Here is a 17,493-nt window from a genome sequence, read left to right on the forward strand (position 1 = left end):
TGCTATGTGGTTACTGTTTTTTTTTTTTTTTTTTCTCTTTACATCGACAGGGATATGGATGGGTATGGGCACTGTTATCGGCGTTTATTTGGCTTCAACTTTTTATCTGGCTGCTTCAGCGAGGTTGGCCTTCTCTTGTTTCTGTTTTTTCTTCTTTTTTTTTATCACCTATGCCATCTGCTTATGACTACTAATCTGTGCGGACGTGAGCTCTCTTTTATCATGGATTGCGTTTTGACTTTTCCCCACTCATGGACAGCCTATGCTTGTCTTCTGATCGCGATCGGCCGTTGATCGTTGCTTTTTTCCATCGCCCAAACGGTTCGGTCCGGTTCTGGGGGCTGATAAACTACGTGTTCACGAATAGACCGTATAGAATTGGAGTTTCTAGTGCAACCTGTTCGTGATGCCTGTTTATGCTAGCCGAAAATGAGTGTGACATATCTCCGTGCCGTCGGAGCTGGCTGTTTGGTTCGATGAAGCGGAGGGTCCCGATGGCTACACCGGTCCCAATTCTCTGGACGGACGATCAGCAAGGCTTGAATTCATTCATCAGTGTGTTCTGTAACACGAAGGCAAAGTATGCGAGAGGAAGAGAGGAGCTACGCGATTTGGATGACCACAGCAGGTCAAAAGTCGTTGGTCGTTTATCAAATCTGCTAGTAAATCGAGGGACACAAGATATCAAAAAGGTTCGTACGGTGTCTTGGATCACGCGACTTGTGTCGAGTATATTTATGTGGATTTCCATGTAAGTTATATATATATATATATATATACGACGTTGCACGGCGACTTGGGCCTTTTCCTCATTTCAAATACGCGATCAAGTGTTTGGTCCATTGGATGCAATACGATAACCTGCTCGTTCGCGGTACAAACACCTATTTGACAAACATGGGCATCCTCGTTTTACTTTACGCAAGTAGCGAGACTTGAGCCCGTAAACAAAGCATCATGTCCCCGCATTCTTGTGTCTTTTCTTGGGTAATATGTAGCCGCCTCCCCTCGCTGGTTGTACCTGAAGACAGCAAGGTCACCGTTGTCAACATTTCAACTTACAGTCTCAGCCATCCTCTTCTCGAAAAATCCAACGGGAAGGTCAGTCGGGTAAAAAGGTACCGGGGATAGGGTTTTTTTTTTTCTTTCGTTCCGGCATTGGCATTGTCCGGCTCGGGCGTGAGATTGCGGGTGGGGAACTACTATGTTATTTGAAAGGGGGGGTTGGATGATGTGATGATGGCAGCAAACGATGGGTGGGGTGACGACGGTACTAGTCTAGTAAACCTTGGAGAAAGCCGGGGGCGGGGAAATAGGTGGGGCTGGTAGTGTGCAGACTGGCGATTACAGTACACAGTATCACATATTTGGGATCAAGGTGCATGAAAAAGGGGAGGCTGTACATGAGGATGAGTAGGAGGATGGAGACCGTTGATATGTACATGTAGCCACAGCTGTTCCAGACACGTCGTTGGGACTGGCTGGGACAAGAGAAGAAAACAATTGGGTAAGAGAAAGATAGAGACGTGCAAAAGTTGAGAGTGATAAGAGCACACACAGAACGTCGTCAATAATGTATTTTTAACCCTTGCAGAACATACATGCGTAGTAGTATTCTGTTCAACCAAAGGACCGACATGAGTCGCGGCGATGTGAAGACGGTGGATTTGCCACAGTGACCAGGTCATTTGAGCATCTGTCCACGTCCACGTAGAGTGGGTACCTCATTAATTATGGTACCACCTCTGTGGTCAAAGTACCGTATCTTACTTCATTTATTAAGCTACAATTCACTATCGTAATACGAAGTACATTGGATATAGGCCGCAATGGCATACGAGACAGTAACGTCAATTCTGGGACTGGTGATATCCTTAACCAACGGACGTAATACTAACTAGATAAAACTAATTGCAATTCGTTCATGGGTTTGGCCAGCAACTTGGCTTGCCTAGCCCGTCGGTATTGATCTCGTAGGGCAGGTTTGACTTGGTGCGGTCCTCTCCCATCGTTTCCTCTTAATCTGCTAACCGAACCGACGGGTGTAACAATATTCACGCGGCATATAATTCGGCTTGGAGGAAAAGTAGGGGTGTATTCGGGGTAATTGACTGCCGGATCGGGTCATTGGAACGACGATGGGTGGTGGTGGTGGTTTTTTTTTTTTTCTTATTTGTTCATCGTCTTGTTCCTCCTCTCATCAGCAGACATGGCTCTCCTTGCCATTTTCCAAACCCCTAGTTATTAATCTTTCAATCAAGATGAGGGTGCGGAGACTGTGTTTGTGATGGGGAAGATTACTAGTATACCACCTATAGTAAGCTGCTGTGGAGCTTGGCCCAGAGCCTTTGTGCGGGGGATTCTGGGGTTGGAAGGGTTTTAAGCAAGAAACTAGGTAGGAAACTCATTCAGAACTCCACAGAAGGGCCGTTAACAACAGCTAGGCTTTGATGCTTGGCACTTGGCTAGTCGATATAGAGAAAGAAAAAAAATAAGGTAAAAATTATGGAAATCGTCGCAGTAGCCCGTTGAACGGTCACGTCCGAGTTAGTTTATTTGGCACAGTGGTCGCGATCAGTTGGTGCAAAAAATAAGAATGCTTTTGGCTTCTATTTCTTTATTCAAGCCAGGCAGGGCCTCCCCGATCAGCCTAGACCTTCGGTGTCCACATGTACCGTACCTGCTCGTTACTGACTACACCGAGCAGCCAAGGCCCTGCAGCGGGTTGTACGACAAAATAAAACAAAGCAAGGGAGGCCATGTCTTGCGCTTTGTCACCAAACCACAGTGGGCAACTTGCATGCAATTGCAAGCATGGTTGATTCCAATGGCTTGGTCTCGTTGGACCTATCATCTAACGCCCTTGTTTCTTTTCTTTTTTTTTTTTTTTTTTATGTCCCGCAATGTCGCCATTGAGTAGTACCTAAGGTAGTTTCCTGAAGCGGTAATCGGCCATGTACTATTTCTCTCTTGGCTGCTCTGACGGTTGCCCACCAATGTGGAGTGAAGATTAGTTGCAGCAGGGTAGTAAACGGTCTGGCCGAACAGATCGGATGGTTCTCTCATGTTATATCAGGCGACCTGCATCCCCATCGAGACCATCTGTGCGATTTGCCTCGACTTCCTGTCGTCTCTTGTGTACTTCTTTTTCTTCTTCTTCTTCTTGCTGACAGCCAGTTGCTTGTCTCGCCTCGGCCTTAAGAAGACACCACTCACTTCAAAGAGGGAAATATATTTCAAGATTTGCCCAGTTTTTATTCTCCAACACCGCCGCTGTCAACCTCGAAATCCATCCTCAATCTAATCCCTCGCCATCATGTTCACTCGTGAATGGTGGGCCAAGCGCCGGCTCAAGGTGCAAGACAACAAGACGACCAAAGCTGCCGAGTTGACGCTGCGCCAGTCCATCTTCCCCATCTTTCTTGTCACCATCCTATTTTTACTGTGGGGCTTTTCATATGGCCTTCTTGACACCCTGAACAAACACTTTCAGGATGTTCTCGAGATTACAAGGGCGAGATCTGCAGGTCTACAAGCTGCCTATTTTGGGTGAGTCTTCTTTGCTTTTCTTCTTCTTCTTCTTTTGTTTCTCTCCCTTTCTCTTGCCTTAGTTGGACACGCACTTTCCCACTTCAATTAATTCCTCCCATGTACCTTCCGATCTCAATGATTGGTCGATGGAAGCAACTTCCCGCTCTTAGCTCGAGATTTGCGGGGGAGACAAGAGCGGGACGGCTCAGCGGCAGAAACCCAAAAGCCGCCACTAAAGAAGCCCCGTCACAACTACCGTTCGTTGACGCCATGCAGGGCGTGAGCTGAACGGTTTGGCCGAGACGAGACTGTTCTTTTCTTTTCTTTTTTTTTTTTTTTTTTTTTTTTTTTTTTAGCCATTGGGCTGTAAATCCATCACATAATAAGATGAAATCGCACAACTACCGACGAACCTGTCAGAATTTAATTATTGACAACGCTTAATTCCTAGTGCCTACCCTCTTGCATCGCTTGGCCACGCAGCATGGATTCTGCGCCACTACAGCTACAAGGCTGTCTTCATCTGGGGTCTTTTCCTCTATGGTATGGTCTCCCTAGAGTCACGTGCACCCCTTATCAAACACCCATCAAACTTGGGTCATGTTAAAACGCTAACACGCAATACACAACGCAATAGGAGTTGGAGCCCTGTTATGTATTCCCGCCATTCTAGGCCGGTCCTTCGCCGGCTTCTGCATGGGCATCTTTATCATCGGTAATGGCCTCGGCTCCCTCGAGACGGCGGCGAACCCCTTCATCACCGTCTGCGGCCCGCCCCGCTACTCGGAAATGCGTATCAACCTGTCTCAGGCCTTCAACGGTATCGGAACCGTCATCGCCCCCGTAATGGGGTCCTACGTCTTCTTCCGCGCCCTCGACGATGAAGCTGCCCTGCGCAACGTCCAATGGGTCTACCTAGCCATCGCCTGCTTTGTCTTCTCTCTTGCCGTCGTCTTCCTCCTCAGTGACATCCCCGAGATCACCGACGCAGATATGGCTCGCCAGGCCGAGGAGACCCACGCAGGTGAAGGAGATCAGCCTTTTAGGAAGCAATACCGTCTTTTCCACGCCGCCTTTGCCCAGTTCTGCTACACTGGCGCCCAGGTCGCCATCGCCTCTTTTTTCATCAACTATGCTGTCGAGACTCGTCCCGGGACCGACTCTGCCGTTGGCGCCCAGCTCTTCGCAGGTGCTCAGGCCGCGTTTACCGTGGGGCGCTTTTCCGGTGTTCTCTTTATGCACTTCTTCAAGCCGCGCCTTGTCTTTGGCGCCTACCTGACCTCGGTCTGCATCTTCCTGATCCCGGCCATCCTTGTGCGAGGAAACACTGCCGTTGCCATGCTCTTCATCGTCCTCTTCTTCGAGTCCATCTGCTTCCCCACCATCGTCGCCCTGGGCATGCGCGGACTGGGTCGCCACTCGAAGCGCGGTTCCGGACTGATCGTTGGTGGTGTCCTTGGCGGCGCCGTCGTCCCGCCCCTGACTGGCGCGGTGGCTGATATGCACGGCACCCAGATCGGCATGGTGGTGCCGCTGGCTTTTATGCTCGCCGCAATTACGTACGCCGTTGCCGTCAACTTCCACCCTTGGTACCGTAATACGGCCGATGCCTTTACCGCTGCCGAGATCGGTATCAACTCGAACACTGGGACGGACGAGGGGCTCGAGAAGGGGGTGATTCATGAGCATGATGAGAAGCGGACAGCGGAGAAGAGGGTCGACGCCGCTATGGCCAACCCCCTGTGATGATGATGAGTTTTCTGCCATGTCTGATGATGAAAAGGTTGATATTTGATGGTTGTTTTCTTATATCATCAAGATGATACCCATTTGTATACATGTCGGTATATTTGAACCAAGTCTAGCTAAAAGCTACTGTTGTTTTGCGGGCCAATGTAGACATATAGATACATACTGTCTTTACATGACGAAATCCGGTTTTGTTTTATTGCCAATGGTTGATTTGTGTCTGCTTATGGCTTATATGATGCTTCGTAATTCCCACTACGTTCTCTACGAGCGTTGATAGGGAAAAGCCAACGCCAAAGATACTTTCAGAGAAGAAAAGTTAAGAACAACTTACAAAAGAAGCATCATTGCTGTAACCGCGTCCAAATATCCATGTAGATATTCACGTGAGCTTTTCTGCTGATTATACTGTCATGGGGTACATTCTTTTTTCTTCTTTTTTCTCGCAATAACCTTGGCGAAAAGTTTGAACGGTTTCAAGCCATCCTCTTGGTCGACATCGGACCAGAGTTCTGGCAACGGCCTAGAATCACATCCGACGGGATCCCAACAAGATACTTTGTAGGTGCAGATGTAGGCCAAGGAAGTGAGAATGCGGTGATGAGACGATGTTGGAGCACTCTGCGCTGGAAACTAGGAGATTTTCTTCCTTTCGCTTGACCACATCACCCCTTTTTTCTCACAATGAGTCGGATACGCAGGTTTCCTTTGATATAATTTCGGAGCACTGGTCAGGTCGGAGCCTTCACCCCAAAGCACATGCAAATGTTGTAGCTGTGCACTGCTCACACAGAGATGCGCGCTGTTCTCTATTCTTTTCCTTTGCACCTTTCGAATGGGGGTTTGATCGACTAGCAGCCGTGGCAGGGCGTGCTAGACAAGCAGCAAGTAACAACGCATACCAAGCCGCCGTTGGATTCTCGTGGTGGTCGGTAGTAGAATCTCTCGCCGATGCCAAAAAAAGAGAACCCTTTTTTTTGTCCTCATTAGTGACAAGCACTTCTCTGTTTTTGTATTCTAATGCGTGGAACTTTGGTTTCTTAGGCTTTTCAGGATATGCCCGTCTCAGCTTCGTATGATGAGTGTAGGATTTTCTTTTTGTTTCTTTTTTTTCTTTTTTCCCCCACGCCGTTGGACCTATTGAGACGAGCTTTAGAAAGCTCGTCTATCCTTGAAAACTAGTCACGATGATCTGACAACACATCGGTCTGTTGAGGATACTTTCACTCTACCTTCAGCAACACCCTGCACCTTTATCCTTTTGGACACCGAAATTTAAGCTCGATTACCATGAGAATGCGCGCATGCACTTGTACATTGTTACAAGACTAATAGCCAATGCGCCGTCGGTAACTCTGGGACTGGGAGCCCCTGAACTTTTGACCAACAGCTAAGTCGTAACGGCGTATGCCTAGTATTACACAAACAAAAAGCTCTCGCCAACAAAAAAAGGAACAAGACGGTTTCATGCCAGAGGACCGGAAGGGCTGTTCATCATAAGTCTATTCCTCGTGGGTATGTGCCTGAGGTCTCGGTATCCCCTCTCATAGCTTCAGCAACGTGAAGTCTCCTCTTTTACCAGAAAGCTTTGAATTTTGATTCCCCGAATGCCATGCTCAGATACAACACCGGTTGACCCTAAAAACAAGTGGGAGGGAAAAAAGCGCGAAAAGATGGGAATTAAAAATCCGTTCCCAGTTGTGCAACCGCGCCACGCCGCATTTCCATAACCGTCGCCCAAGAGAGAAAAATGCATTGTTCGTCTGTGATGGCCGAGTAGTTCTTTTTTTTGCTACCGACCGTCAAAACCCAACAAGAAACAATGCAATGTGCCGAAACAGCCCTGTCCCGTCCGTGTCCATCAGTCCCTTTCGTCAAAAAAAGATGATCCGCTTATGCGGCGGTGAGGGCCTTGCGGACGCGAGCGCCACGCTGCCTTGATGTAAGGTGCTCGTTGCGGTCGGTAACAGCGTCAGACTTCTCAACAGCCTCCTCCTGCTCTGTCAGGATGAGCTCGATGTGGCAGGGGCAAGACATGTAAGGGTTGATCTGCGAAAGAGGTCAGTTGTGGTCCGCAATCAGCAAAGATTTTCGAGGGACTACGTACACGACCGTGGGCACGGTACGTCCGGCGGCGCTGCTTGGGGGCCTGGTTGACCTGGATGTGCTTGACAACGAGGTTGCCAGTGTCGAGGCCCTTGGCGTCGGCGTTGGCCTCAGCGTTCTTCAGGAGACCGAGGAGGAACTCGGCAGACTTGGTGGGCCAGCGGGCCTTGGAGACACCGAACTGCTTGCCTATTCGTAGTGGTCGAGGTCAGTACATTGCCTCTCTACCAAGTCTATCCAGACTCCCTGGCTTTGCCATGTCTCCGTGATAAATGCGTCCTCCAGGTTGGCCCAAATTGAGCAGCCCAAGAGTTCGTCCACAAAGAGTAGAGCCCCCAATATTTGTAGTCGAGTTCAGCTTTTTGTCGTACCTTGGGCGCAGCGACCGGTGCTGCCGGCGTACCGGCGCATGGGGACAGCCTCCTTCTTCTCCTGGACGTTCTCGAGGAACTTGACGGCGCGGTGCAGCTTCCAGCCGTTGATGGCCTGGGCGGTCTCGCGGGTGTTCTTGAAAGAGACACGCAGGTACGAGCCGCGGGCGCGGGCCGACTTGGCCGTCTCAATCTCGGTAGCTCCGTATCGGACCTAATTATCGAAAACATGACAGAGTCAGTAATCTGCTCTGTCAAAGGCTTTTCCTTTTATCGTCGGCTCGTCGTTTGTTGTGATGTGTCCGTCGTTGCCCCTCGTCTGCCGTCTGCCCGCCAACCAAACATCACACTGCAAGTTTTCCACCTTTTTCTTGACGCAGCAGTTGGCCCTGCTTCAACAGCATCCGGGGGGCAATCGACGGCACATGCTGAGAACTTCGACAAATTCGGCGGCGGAAGAGACCAGGCGGCAAACAGGTCGTACGTACCATCTTTGCTGTTTGGGTTAGTGACTGATTGACGGCTTTCGAATGGGCAGCAAATGTAGATGGGTTCGCGATGTTGACGTTCTTTGGGAGGGCAGTTGACTTTTCGCACGATTGGGAGGCGGACCCGCTTGCTCGATCCCGCCCGCCAAAAAACCTAGGGCTGAGGAACCCTACAGAGAAATCGAAAATTCTCGGACCGGATTTTGTTGATGCCGAGGGAGGGGGTGAGGCTCCACCAAAAAGTTCAGGATGTGGGGCAACAATTGGACCTCCTCCAGCTTCGATGCAGCCGAAAAAATTTGTCCCAAGTGAAGCTTCGAAGAGAAAAAAAAAAAAAATAACTGGAGCTCCTACGAAATTTTACTAAAGCTGCCTGCTTTAACTACGAATTGCTTCACGCCGCAATTCTCTGGCAGCACTTCAACGTGGTGCTTTCGATCAATTCTGTTCTGAGAAACATACATTTTATTTAAGAAACAAGATGGCATTCACACCTAGGGGTCGCGGCGCTCCTCGTGGCGGCGGTGGCTTCCGAGGCGGCGATCGCGGTGGACGCGGTGGTGGCCGTGGAGGTGGCAGCTTCCGCGGTGGTGACCGTGGTGGACGTGGAGGTTAGTCACTCACTGGCACAGTTTCGCGCTTGCTCTTTGGGGTCGGAATCGGAGCAGCTTGCTCCCTCTTAGCGGGCTTCTTTCATGTGGTGCCCAGCGCGCAATGCTCACAAAAGCTTCTTAAAACAGGTGGTCGTGGAGGTCCTCGCGGACGCGGAGGTCCTGCCAGGGGAGGTCGCGGAGGTGGCCGTGGCGGCAAACCCGGTGCTGCTGGTGGCAAGAAGGTCATAGTTGTGAGTACAATCTTGTCTCTGCGAGATCAATCGCGACAATCCGCCACTAGACATGGCGTCGCGATTCAAGTCGACCTTCACAACCTCGAAAGTCACAGAGCCCTGACCATTGATTCACTATCTTCAGGAGCCCCACCGTCACAAGGGCGTCTTCGTCGCCCGTGGTGGCAAGGAGGATCTGCTTGCGACCATCAACCTTGTTCCTGGCGAGTCCGTCTACGGCGAGAAGCGCATTGCCGTCGAGAACAGCAACAAGGGCGACGACGACACACCCGCAACCAAGACCGAGTACCGCATCTGGAACCCCTTCCGTAGCAAGCTGGCAGCTGGTATCCTTGGTGGTATGGACAACATCTTCATGAAGCCCGGCGCCAAGGTTCTGTACCTAGGTGCTGCTTCCGGTACCTCGGTCTCCCACGTCGCCGACCTGGTCGGCCCTACCGGCAATGTCTACGCTGTCGAGTTCAGCCACAGGTCTGGTCGTGATTTGATCAACATGGCCACCAAGAGGACCAACGTCATCCCTATTGTCGAGGATGCTCGTCACCCCCTCAAGTACCGCATGGTCGTGCCTATGGTCGACTGCATCTTTGCCGACGTTGCCCAGCCCGACCAGGCCCGTATCGTTGCCCTGAACGCCAGCTTGTTCCTCAAGAAGGGCGGTGGCACCTGTATCTCCATCAAGGCCAACTGTATCGACAGCACGGCCCCCGCAGAGGAGGTTTTCGCGTCAGAAGTCGAGAAGTTGAGGGCAGAGAAGTTCTTCCCTAAGGAGCAGCTGACACTCGGTAAGCATGACCACGTAGCTCTTGATTTGACCACTGCCTACAGAATACTGAAATTTTCCGTGTTACAGAGCCGTACGAGCGTGATCACGCCATGGTTACGGCTGTTTACCAGCAGAGGGAATTTATCGAATGATTGTGACGAATGGCTGCGAAAGAAAAGAAAAGAAAATACCACGGTTTCCCTGCATCATCTTGAGCCACACTCTGTTCATATATCCTCCTTTCTTCATTGGGGTCATCTTGATGAGGTGTTTCGACGGTTTGGTTGTTTGTCTCGCTTAATCTGTGTTGTTAGTTTTTGGCTTCAGGGGAAGGCGTACCAGGCGTTTTCTGGGATATTCAACTACATACTTGAACTCTGAAACTCCGCGTCCGATTCTCTTTTTCAGTTGTCGCAAGGTATTGGAGTATTCCACCCACATGCATTGAACTTGATGATCCACTTGGTGGGAAATTTGCGCGTCATCTGCAGGTACAACAGCGATCCCGCCGTGCACAAGTATTTTATTCTTTTTTTTTTTTCTCTTTTTTTCTTTGTCATCTTCCACTCGGTTGGTATTTTTACATTTTTAGAAAGATAACATGATATTTATTCAAGCTAAATAGGGACACAAGCGGTGCTAGTGGAGGCTGAAAATAACATGGATTCAACAAGCATGTCCCCTTGAGGCTAACTAACCTTGTTACCTGGTCAACATCTCAAAGAAGAAAAAAAGAAGAAAAAAGCCCATGAGAGTCGTTTCTGGTTGCTATTCTTCGCAAAGCGGCCGTCGTTATCGTCATCCACCGTGTTGCTGGGGTCGGTACAAGAAACTTGGAAGTCAAGAAAAACAAAGAAACAAAGAATACACGATAGTAAGAAAGTTAAAATCATTGTCGTTATGTCGTAAGTCCATATCCTTGAACCATATGTCAAATAAACGTTGATTGGGTTCCCAGAGTCGTGAAATAACCTGCTTCCCTCATCCCTCTGATAAGGGAATCGGGGGAGCTCAGGCCAAATTTAATCACCACGACAGGCGCCTGTGGCGATGTAAACGTAAAGAGGGGGGAAGGAGGTATCGCAAAGGCTTTACTTTCCCTTGCGACGTTCTTTGGAGCTCTTGGAGCTCTTGGAGGACTTGTCTCTCGCCCCGTTCAAGATGGAGAAAACGGCCGGCTGCACGATGTTCTCCAAATCATCCGGGGTGATGGAACCGATGAACATGGCCTTGACGTTGTGCTGTACCGTGCACAGAATCGAGTAGTTGACTCTCGATTCGTCCAGCAGGTCTTGGTTCCCCTGCCCCATGTACACCCGCACCGGATAATGGCCGAGCTCTGGCTCGTTTTTGAGCGGCGCGGGCGGCACATCGCCACTGTAGACCATGCCGTGTCTGTTGGCCTTTACTCCATTCTTCCTGCAGCCTTGCTTACCATAGGTGAAAATTGGTCTGTCCGAATTTGGAACAAGGGGGGGTCATGTTTAGCAAAAAAAGAAAACTTGGTACAAACAACTCAGAGACGGGGAGGGGGGTAGGTACTAACACGCAGTAGGACTGGTTATCCGTGTTCCCGACGATTATGAAGCGACGAGTCGAGACGTGAATCTCTTTCCCCTTTTGATGCGCTGTCACAAAAGAGGTGAAATGTCCCGAGGGGGCTCCCATTGGATCGGCCCACACAGTCTTGAACACCTAACGACCAAAAAGCCAAGTTAGCTATTTGGAAACCAATCATAGCTGTTATGGACACGGAATCTAAGTGCTTACATTCCCAGGTTGGAAAGCTGAAGAATCATATCTTAGAAATCCTATATATTGATAAAGTCAGCACCTTCTGGGGTGAGCCACTAGAGTTGGAGATGTGTAAGAGAGGGCTTCTGACGAGAATCTACAATGCGAGGTTGCTTTGATCCTGAAATCCTAGGCCCTTTGGGAGCATTGGCTAGAACGTCGTCAACTTCCTGGTAGGTATTGATCGCGGCAGTCGATGACTCTCCAACTGTGTCCATCGAGTAGTACTCTCTCTTGCTAGCCTCCCTTCCAGTGTCGTAGTCCTCTGCTTGGTAGCCGTCATACTGATGGCCTTCATAGTCGTTTGTCTCCCCGAATGTCACCTGCTTGGATGGTTTGGTATGTGCCTCCACTGAGGTTCCCGTCAATGCTCCGTCTCATCAACGGCGATAATCGTAAGCAACTTCACTCACATTCGGCAGGCTCTTCATAGTCGTGCTCTTCCTCTTCGCCAGCGGTCTCCTTGTTCTTTCCCTTACTCGTGGATCCATATTGGTCATCGTAAAACTCATCTAAACGGCCGTGGGTCAGATGAAAAAGACAAAGGATATGATAATGACGGCTTATTCAAAGTGAGCTGATGATTCATGGGTGACATGGATGCTTACCTCCCTGAGCTTCGTTTCCGTCCGCATAGGCTGTTTCATTGGATATCGCCATTTTTGACAGAGCCTCGGTGGGTTCATGAGGACCCGCATCATGGGCCCCCTCAAACTCATACGACGTCGACAGATCTTCATCCTTAGAGTGCGTGGTGCGAGGTGTCATGCCTGGGCCGCCCGCATGGCCCTCATAGTCCGTGTGGGTGGTGTAAGTAGGGTCTTCGTATGCTTCTGAATATTGGCCGCTGTGTGCAGGGGGTGTTTCTTCATATTCGTAGTACTCTGGCAGATGGCGCCAAGTTAATCATTGCTGATTTATTGGCTCAGACTTGGTCAAACATGAAACGGTGCTACCACATACCGGCCTCAGTCTCGTTGCTATGCGACGAATGTTCGCGCTTGTCACTACTCCGTTTACTTTTAGACTTGACGCGAGAAGCCATGTTAGTTACACGTAGATGTTGACGTTGCTGATTGGCGAAAGGATCATATAACAGGCATGCAGTGCACTTGAGTGTGTGAGAGGGTAAGCTATCACCAGCTGGAGAAGGGATTTTTGGCGAGGCAGTGATAATGATAATACATGTGGAGAGTACAGCATAGAGTTTGGAAAGATTGGAGGAAGTCCAGGTCCCCTTTAAGCTCATCGGGGCGTATCAAAGCATCTCTCTAGTCAATGTCTCAGGGGGGCACTTTGTAGAGCAGAGATGAGGCTCTGCTACCAAAGAGGAGTATACAATCAGCTAAGCTGGAGTAAAGCCGGGGCAAAGGAGAACGTAGGATGCAACCATATTGAAGCAAGACGTGTCGTGACTGGATGGAGATGGTCATCATCCAGTCGCAATTGCACCCCCAAATTCACCGGTTAAGCGCCAACGCATTCGCTGAAGGGTGTCAAAAGAGATAACGAGGGTGGGCTGCATTCCCGGAACAATGGACGAGGAGGAAAATATGTTTTTTTTTTTTTTTTTTCTTTCTGTATTCGGCAATGGGCTGAGAAATAAAACTGCATGCAGTCGGTGGTGGGTGTCCACCGGCGCGTTGACGTGGTCAACGGAACGGCCATACTTGGTGATAGGCCTGCGGCGGCTCTGAACTCCCGGACGGGACCGAAAGATTGGACAGAGCCGTTTGGAGCCTATCTGGATCCTAGTGTGGAGGAACGGAACGGCGGCAACGATTAGAATAGATTGTGTGGGGAGTGGTCCAAGAGAGTCAGCAGACCATCAATTGGAAGTTTGGGTGGGTGGGACGGCTGGCAGAAGGTGGTGTAGGAGAATATCCAACATCCATTGAAGGCAGGCATCAAATGCTGCAGAGTGACACAAGACACAAACAAAATTCATATCCAATACAATCAATACCTTCCCCGAGGAGGGTGGATGTAATAGGAGACTGGGCCGAAATTTGAAATCAGCCAGGAATGAAATCTGTGGCTTGTGTTACCGTTGAAGAAACGAATCCTGTCCTCGGAGCAAATAATTCCAGCCGTTGCAACCATCATTCATCTCGGGGGCACCAATCCCCTTCCTTTGCCAACCAAGGTCATGCTCTCAACGATGTGGCATACCATACTTGGGAGGACAGGCTGTCGAGATGGCGGTAGATAGGCAGCCTCCGACCGAAAGTTGCTTTTGGGGTGACGATATCTCAACAGCTGGAGCGATACTGTACAATAAGAACAAGTTCAGGAGCCAAGAGAGGTAGGGGTGGACGGGTTGCTGAAGTTCCGCTAAAATGTACCCCTGTTACTGTCATAAATCACAATCGGCCCAACCCATCAAGATCGGTCCACAAAACATGCGCAGACAGAGCCCACTTGCCGTGCCCCACTGCCTTTTTTCCCTCGTTGGGATGTAGGTACTCACTCCTTCACTGTCTTCCTTGTTGGCAAGTGTCACGTCGGTCGTCATTCTTGGATCATTTACCAACCTTGACTGTGATTTCTAATTATTACACAAATACATATAGAGTTAGGCAAGACAAGACAAATATCACCATTATTTTCTTTCTGGCCAATCGAGCCATCACGCTAAACGCTGTACTTGCACTCGTCGTTTGTCTCTGAGCTCACTCACTGCTGGTTGGTTGCACCACATCAGCCCTTGATTAATCTCTACGGAACCTTGCATCATTCTGTCTTCCAAATTTTCGAGGCCACCCAAGCGCCCAACCTATGCTACTGTTTGCTCAAGAACGGGCTCCTGGAAGACGCCGCCCTCGTCCATCACCTTTAATTCTCACTTAACTTGACTCCCATTCAGCAGTTCCTGGGCGACGCCATGGAGGCTCGCAAGAATCAGAGGCAAGCGCCTGTGCTAAACTTCACCGCTCCTCACAACACCGGGGATAATCCCGAAGATATTTTTGCCCTTGGGCTACGTCGGGGATTTGATCCCACAACTGTTGCTGCTCGTATATTTCACTCCGTCAAGCCACTCTCGAATCCTTCCGGGTCGTCGATATCATCATCATCATCATCGTCATCATCATCACGATCATTGTCTTCTGATGATCACATAAATGCAAAATCGGCGCAAAAAACAAAGAACAGGGTGGGATATGCTGGCAAAAGCCCTCAACACGTCCTCATCCCAGTTCCAGCTTCGGACAAGTCTGCTACGCTTAGTAAATTTTCCTCGAGTTCTACGTCCCTTTCAGGGGATTACAAAGAGAATGACGAACGAGACGGAGACCAACAGGATGCTCTTGCCAAAAAGCTATGGGAAAAGCTTGCTGCTCACCGCAGAACTAGGGCTAAGCTGCGGAAGAGTAAAGAGGTTATTCGGAAGAACCTGAGGGCCTCAGAGCTTCAAGTTACCCAAGCAGATAATCTCTTCCTGAATCAGGCCCGGAGGGTACTTTTTCAAGATTCGACAGTATCGGACGCGGAAGAATTATCTGAAAACAAGAAGGATCTTCTCACCCTCTTTAACAACATTCAAGAAGAGCGCTCAAAACATTTTATGCTCCAGAACGACCTTGAGGAACTGGAGGCAGACTTGAGTCGCGAAGAAGTTAGCCTGGAGGCGGCAGAAGAGGATTTCCTGCAGCAAGTTTACAGGAATCAGCTCGAGGCCGCGGGAGGATTGAGAAGACCCACCGTTAAAACGATTTTACCCAAGAAGGAGACACAGCAGGATCTGCCCTCTAGTGCCTCACTCAGGGGCATCAGGGCCGACCTCGCTCAAGATTTCCATCCACTTTACACTAGGCTCCTAAAAGCCACATCCAGAAAGAAATTGGAAGAAGAAGAGCTGGAGAATCTCACATTGGAGCGAAACCACATCGTTCGTATAATCACACTAAAGTATCTCATCGCATTGGCACGGCAACGTCAAGAACAGGTGGACGATGACAGGGTGTTCGAGATCCGCCCCGAAGACACAGAGATTCTTGAAAAGCAGCTTAAGGATCCAAACAATATCGATATACTGGCTCGTAGATATGATATTGATGAAGATGATGTGGAATTTCTCAAGACCTTCGATCAACAGGTAAAGGAAGGTGAACACATTGTGGCGAGTCTCACGGCTGAGATTTGGCACTTGAGATCTTTGTGCATCGAGCGAGGCGCGATGCCAAGGTACCCCGAACCGTCTTATGAATATGACATAAACGAAGCCTTGGGCTTACCCACCGAGCAAGTCGAAGAGGAAATGGAGGACCCCATTTTCAATGGCAGAGCTTTTGTTCCTGTTGTTCACCCAGGCTATAAACCCAAGCCTCAGCCCAAGTGGCCGAATGATCCTCTCAGTCTCAGGAACCCGAGATTTTTTCTCCTGCTTTCGGACCCGAGGCATGTTTTGGAAGAGAAAACCCCTCAAAGAGCACTTCAAGAAGCAGCACAGAGGGTGAAGAAACAACTGCCGCCAGATGCTGCCCAAGACGATGCAGCTGTGCGAAAGAACCACGAGGTACAGCGATACGTGAAGGAGATTAACATCAACAATCTACTGCTGAACGCCGAGCCTTCCAAAAAGGTAGACTTTATCAATCGCTGGCTGATGCACAAGCTGCGCACCAGCACTGTCGAAATGCTCGTGCTCCTGATGGTGTCCATGACGACTCTCAGTTTGACTAGGATCACAAATTGGGGAGCCTGGCAAAACGACATTGCAAGATTCTGGACCAGAGATGCCGCCTTTAACATTCCCGAGGAGGTCATTGATGGGCCCCGCACGTCGACGATCAGCTCACAGGATGACGGAGGTGATAGTGCTTTTAGAGGAGCAGAAGCCAATGCCGATGTATCAGCCGCGCCTGTTGACGACACCCCCGCTTTGAGTAGACAAAACTCTGTCATTGAACAGCCATCGTCTATGCAGAGCGATTTGGGCCAAATGCCGAGAGAGCAAATCGACAGCCCAACAGCTACTCGTGTCCTGAGCCATCATTCTGTCTAGTGGGTATGCATTCTATTGCAGTCTGACTACTTTTGTGGGCATCTGATTCTTACAGCCCGTCATCGCTGGCTGATCTCCTTTGCCTGATTCTTGGCTGTTCAAGTTTCTGAGCTATCGTATTCGACTTTTTTTTTTGAAGCTCTCTAATCTTATTTTCGTCTATCATTCCATCTTTTTACTATCTTTTTGGCTTATTTTTTCTCTTTTCCCCCGGACACTTGAGTGTTTGACATATTTAGAGCGTGTTTGGTATATTTGGGGCATGGCGCAACGTTAGATACCCATACAGCAGGATTGAAAGAATAGAATTAGATTGTGGGAAAATGGATAGTTAGAGAACGTTACCTCTCCGGGTATACTGAAATGAAAATCATGTATCGCACAGCCAGAGGGGACATCAATGTGGCCGAATTCATTCAGGCGTGAGGCTCTTCTTCCCACTTTCCAGAGCACTTTCAATTTCCCAAAATTGATGAAGACACTAAAGCCTGACCGGTTGGATCGGTCTGGCTACACTGCGGCCAATGAAGAGGTGCAGGATGCAATGCCCCATGTGACACCCAACTCATCTATGTTCTGTCACCACACCAGGTCTTGTTGGGCACACCACCCAACAAGGTCATGGAATTGAATTTCATTTGGCAGGGCCTCACCGGTCCTCTCCGGTGTGTAGCCCAGGACCTCTCGCTCCAACAAGTGTGTTTTCATTGGATATACCCTGTTGATTAGATGAATAGAAGGCAGAAAAACTCAGGCATGATGCAGTTTTGATCGGAGCGGTCTCCTTTGTCCTCTACGGAGTATAGAATCAGATTGTGTCTTATGAGATGGGG

The 17,493-nt window shown here is 49.5% G+C and overlaps 5 protein-coding genes across 5 annotated transcripts; 3 read left to right on the forward strand and 2 right to left on the reverse strand.

Moving 5' to 3' along the window:
• Positions 1–3,316: 3,316 nt before the first annotated feature.
• Positions 3,317–5,486, forward strand: PgNI_06140 (uncharacterized protein; the record flags this gene model as incomplete). Its single annotated transcript, XM_031126167.1, has 3 exons — positions 3,317–3,549; positions 3,983–4,074; positions 4,169–5,486. 3 exons carry the CDS (start codon positions 3,317–3,319, stop codon positions 5,275–5,277), a joined length of 1,434 nt encoding a protein of 477 aa, XP_030982574.1. The 3' UTR covers positions 5,278–5,486.
• A 1,091-nt stretch (positions 5,487–6,577) lies between these two features.
• On the reverse strand, positions 6,578–8,369 carry PgNI_06141 (uncharacterized protein). Its single transcript, XM_031126168.1, has 4 exons — positions 8,246–8,369; positions 7,758–7,971; positions 7,388–7,575; positions 6,578–7,329 (listed from the first exon to the last, which is right to left on the reverse strand). The coding sequence occupies exons 1-4, from the start codon at positions 8,246–8,248 to the stop codon at positions 7,174–7,176; spliced, it is 561 nt and encodes a 186-aa protein (XP_030982576.1). The 5' UTR covers positions 8,249–8,369; the 3' UTR covers positions 6,578–7,173.
• A 186-nt stretch (positions 8,370–8,555) lies between these two features.
• On the forward strand, positions 8,556–10,369 carry PgNI_06142 (uncharacterized protein). The gene is made up of 4 exons (XM_031126169.1): positions 8,556–8,856; positions 8,986–9,089; positions 9,217–9,877; positions 9,946–10,369. Exons 1-4 carry the CDS (start codon positions 8,727–8,729, stop codon positions 10,008–10,010), a joined length of 960 nt encoding a protein of 319 aa, XP_030982940.1. The 5' UTR covers positions 8,556–8,726; the 3' UTR covers positions 10,011–10,369.
• Positions 10,370–10,523: 154 nt separating this feature from the next.
• Positions 10,524–13,227, reverse strand: PgNI_06143 (uncharacterized protein). Its single transcript, XM_031126170.1, has 7 exons — positions 12,616–13,227; positions 12,261–12,536; positions 12,066–12,164; positions 11,744–12,004; positions 11,629–11,669; positions 11,405–11,553; positions 10,524–11,310 (listed from the first exon to the last, which is right to left on the reverse strand). Exons 1-7 carry the CDS (start codon positions 12,899–12,901, stop codon positions 10,950–10,952), a joined length of 1,473 nt encoding a protein of 490 aa, XP_030982422.1. The 5' UTR covers positions 12,902–13,227; the 3' UTR covers positions 10,524–10,949.
• A 1,309-nt stretch (positions 13,228–14,536) lies between these two features.
• Positions 14,537–16,660, forward strand: PgNI_06144 (uncharacterized protein; the record flags this gene model as incomplete). Its single annotated transcript, XM_031126171.1, has 1 exon — positions 14,537–16,660. One exon carries the CDS (start codon positions 14,537–14,539, stop codon positions 16,658–16,660), a length of 2,124 nt encoding a protein of 707 aa, XP_030982569.1.
• Between the last annotated feature and the right edge of the window lie 833 nt (positions 16,661–17,493).

Source organism: Pyricularia grisea, chromosome I, assembly GCF_004355905.1.
Source record: "Pyricularia grisea strain NI907 chromosome I, whole genome shotgun sequence".
NCBI classification, from domain to species: Eukaryota; Fungi; Ascomycota; class Sordariomycetes; order Magnaporthales; family Pyriculariaceae; genus Pyricularia; species Pyricularia grisea.

Coding starts and splice junctions, on each gene's coding strand:
- PgNI_06141 (XM_031126168.1), bottom strand. Junction 7,576..7,757: donor CACCGGTCGCTGCGCCCAAG/GTACGACAAAAA, acceptor CACTACGAATAG/GCAAGCAGTTCGGTGTCTCC. Junction 7,330..7,387: donor CGTACCGTGCCCACGGTCGT/GTACGTAGTCCC, acceptor CCTCTTTCGCAG/ATCAACCCTTACATGTCTTG.
- PgNI_06143 (XM_031126170.1), bottom strand. CDS start 12,901: ATGAGCTTAAAGGGGACCTGGACTTCCTCCAATCTTTCCAAACTCTAT. Junction 12,165..12,260: donor CGGAAACGAAGCTCAGGGAG/GTAAGCATCCAT, acceptor ACGGCCGTTTAG/ATGAGTTTTACGATGACCAA. Junction 11,554..11,628: donor CAGCTTTCCAACCTGGGAAT/GTAAGCACTTAG, acceptor TTTGGTCGTTAG/GTGTTCAAGACTGTGTGGGC.
- PgNI_06142 (XM_031126169.1), top strand. CDS start 8,727: ATGGCATTCACACCTAGGGGTCGCGGCGCTCCTCGTGGCGGCGGTGGC. Junction 9,090..9,216: donor GTGGCAAGAAGGTCATAGTT/GTGAGTACAATC, acceptor CACTATCTTCAG/GAGCCCCACCGTCACAAGGG. Junction 9,878..9,945: donor TAAGGAGCAGCTGACACTCG/GTAAGCATGACC, acceptor TCCGTGTTACAG/AGCCGTACGAGCGTGATCAC.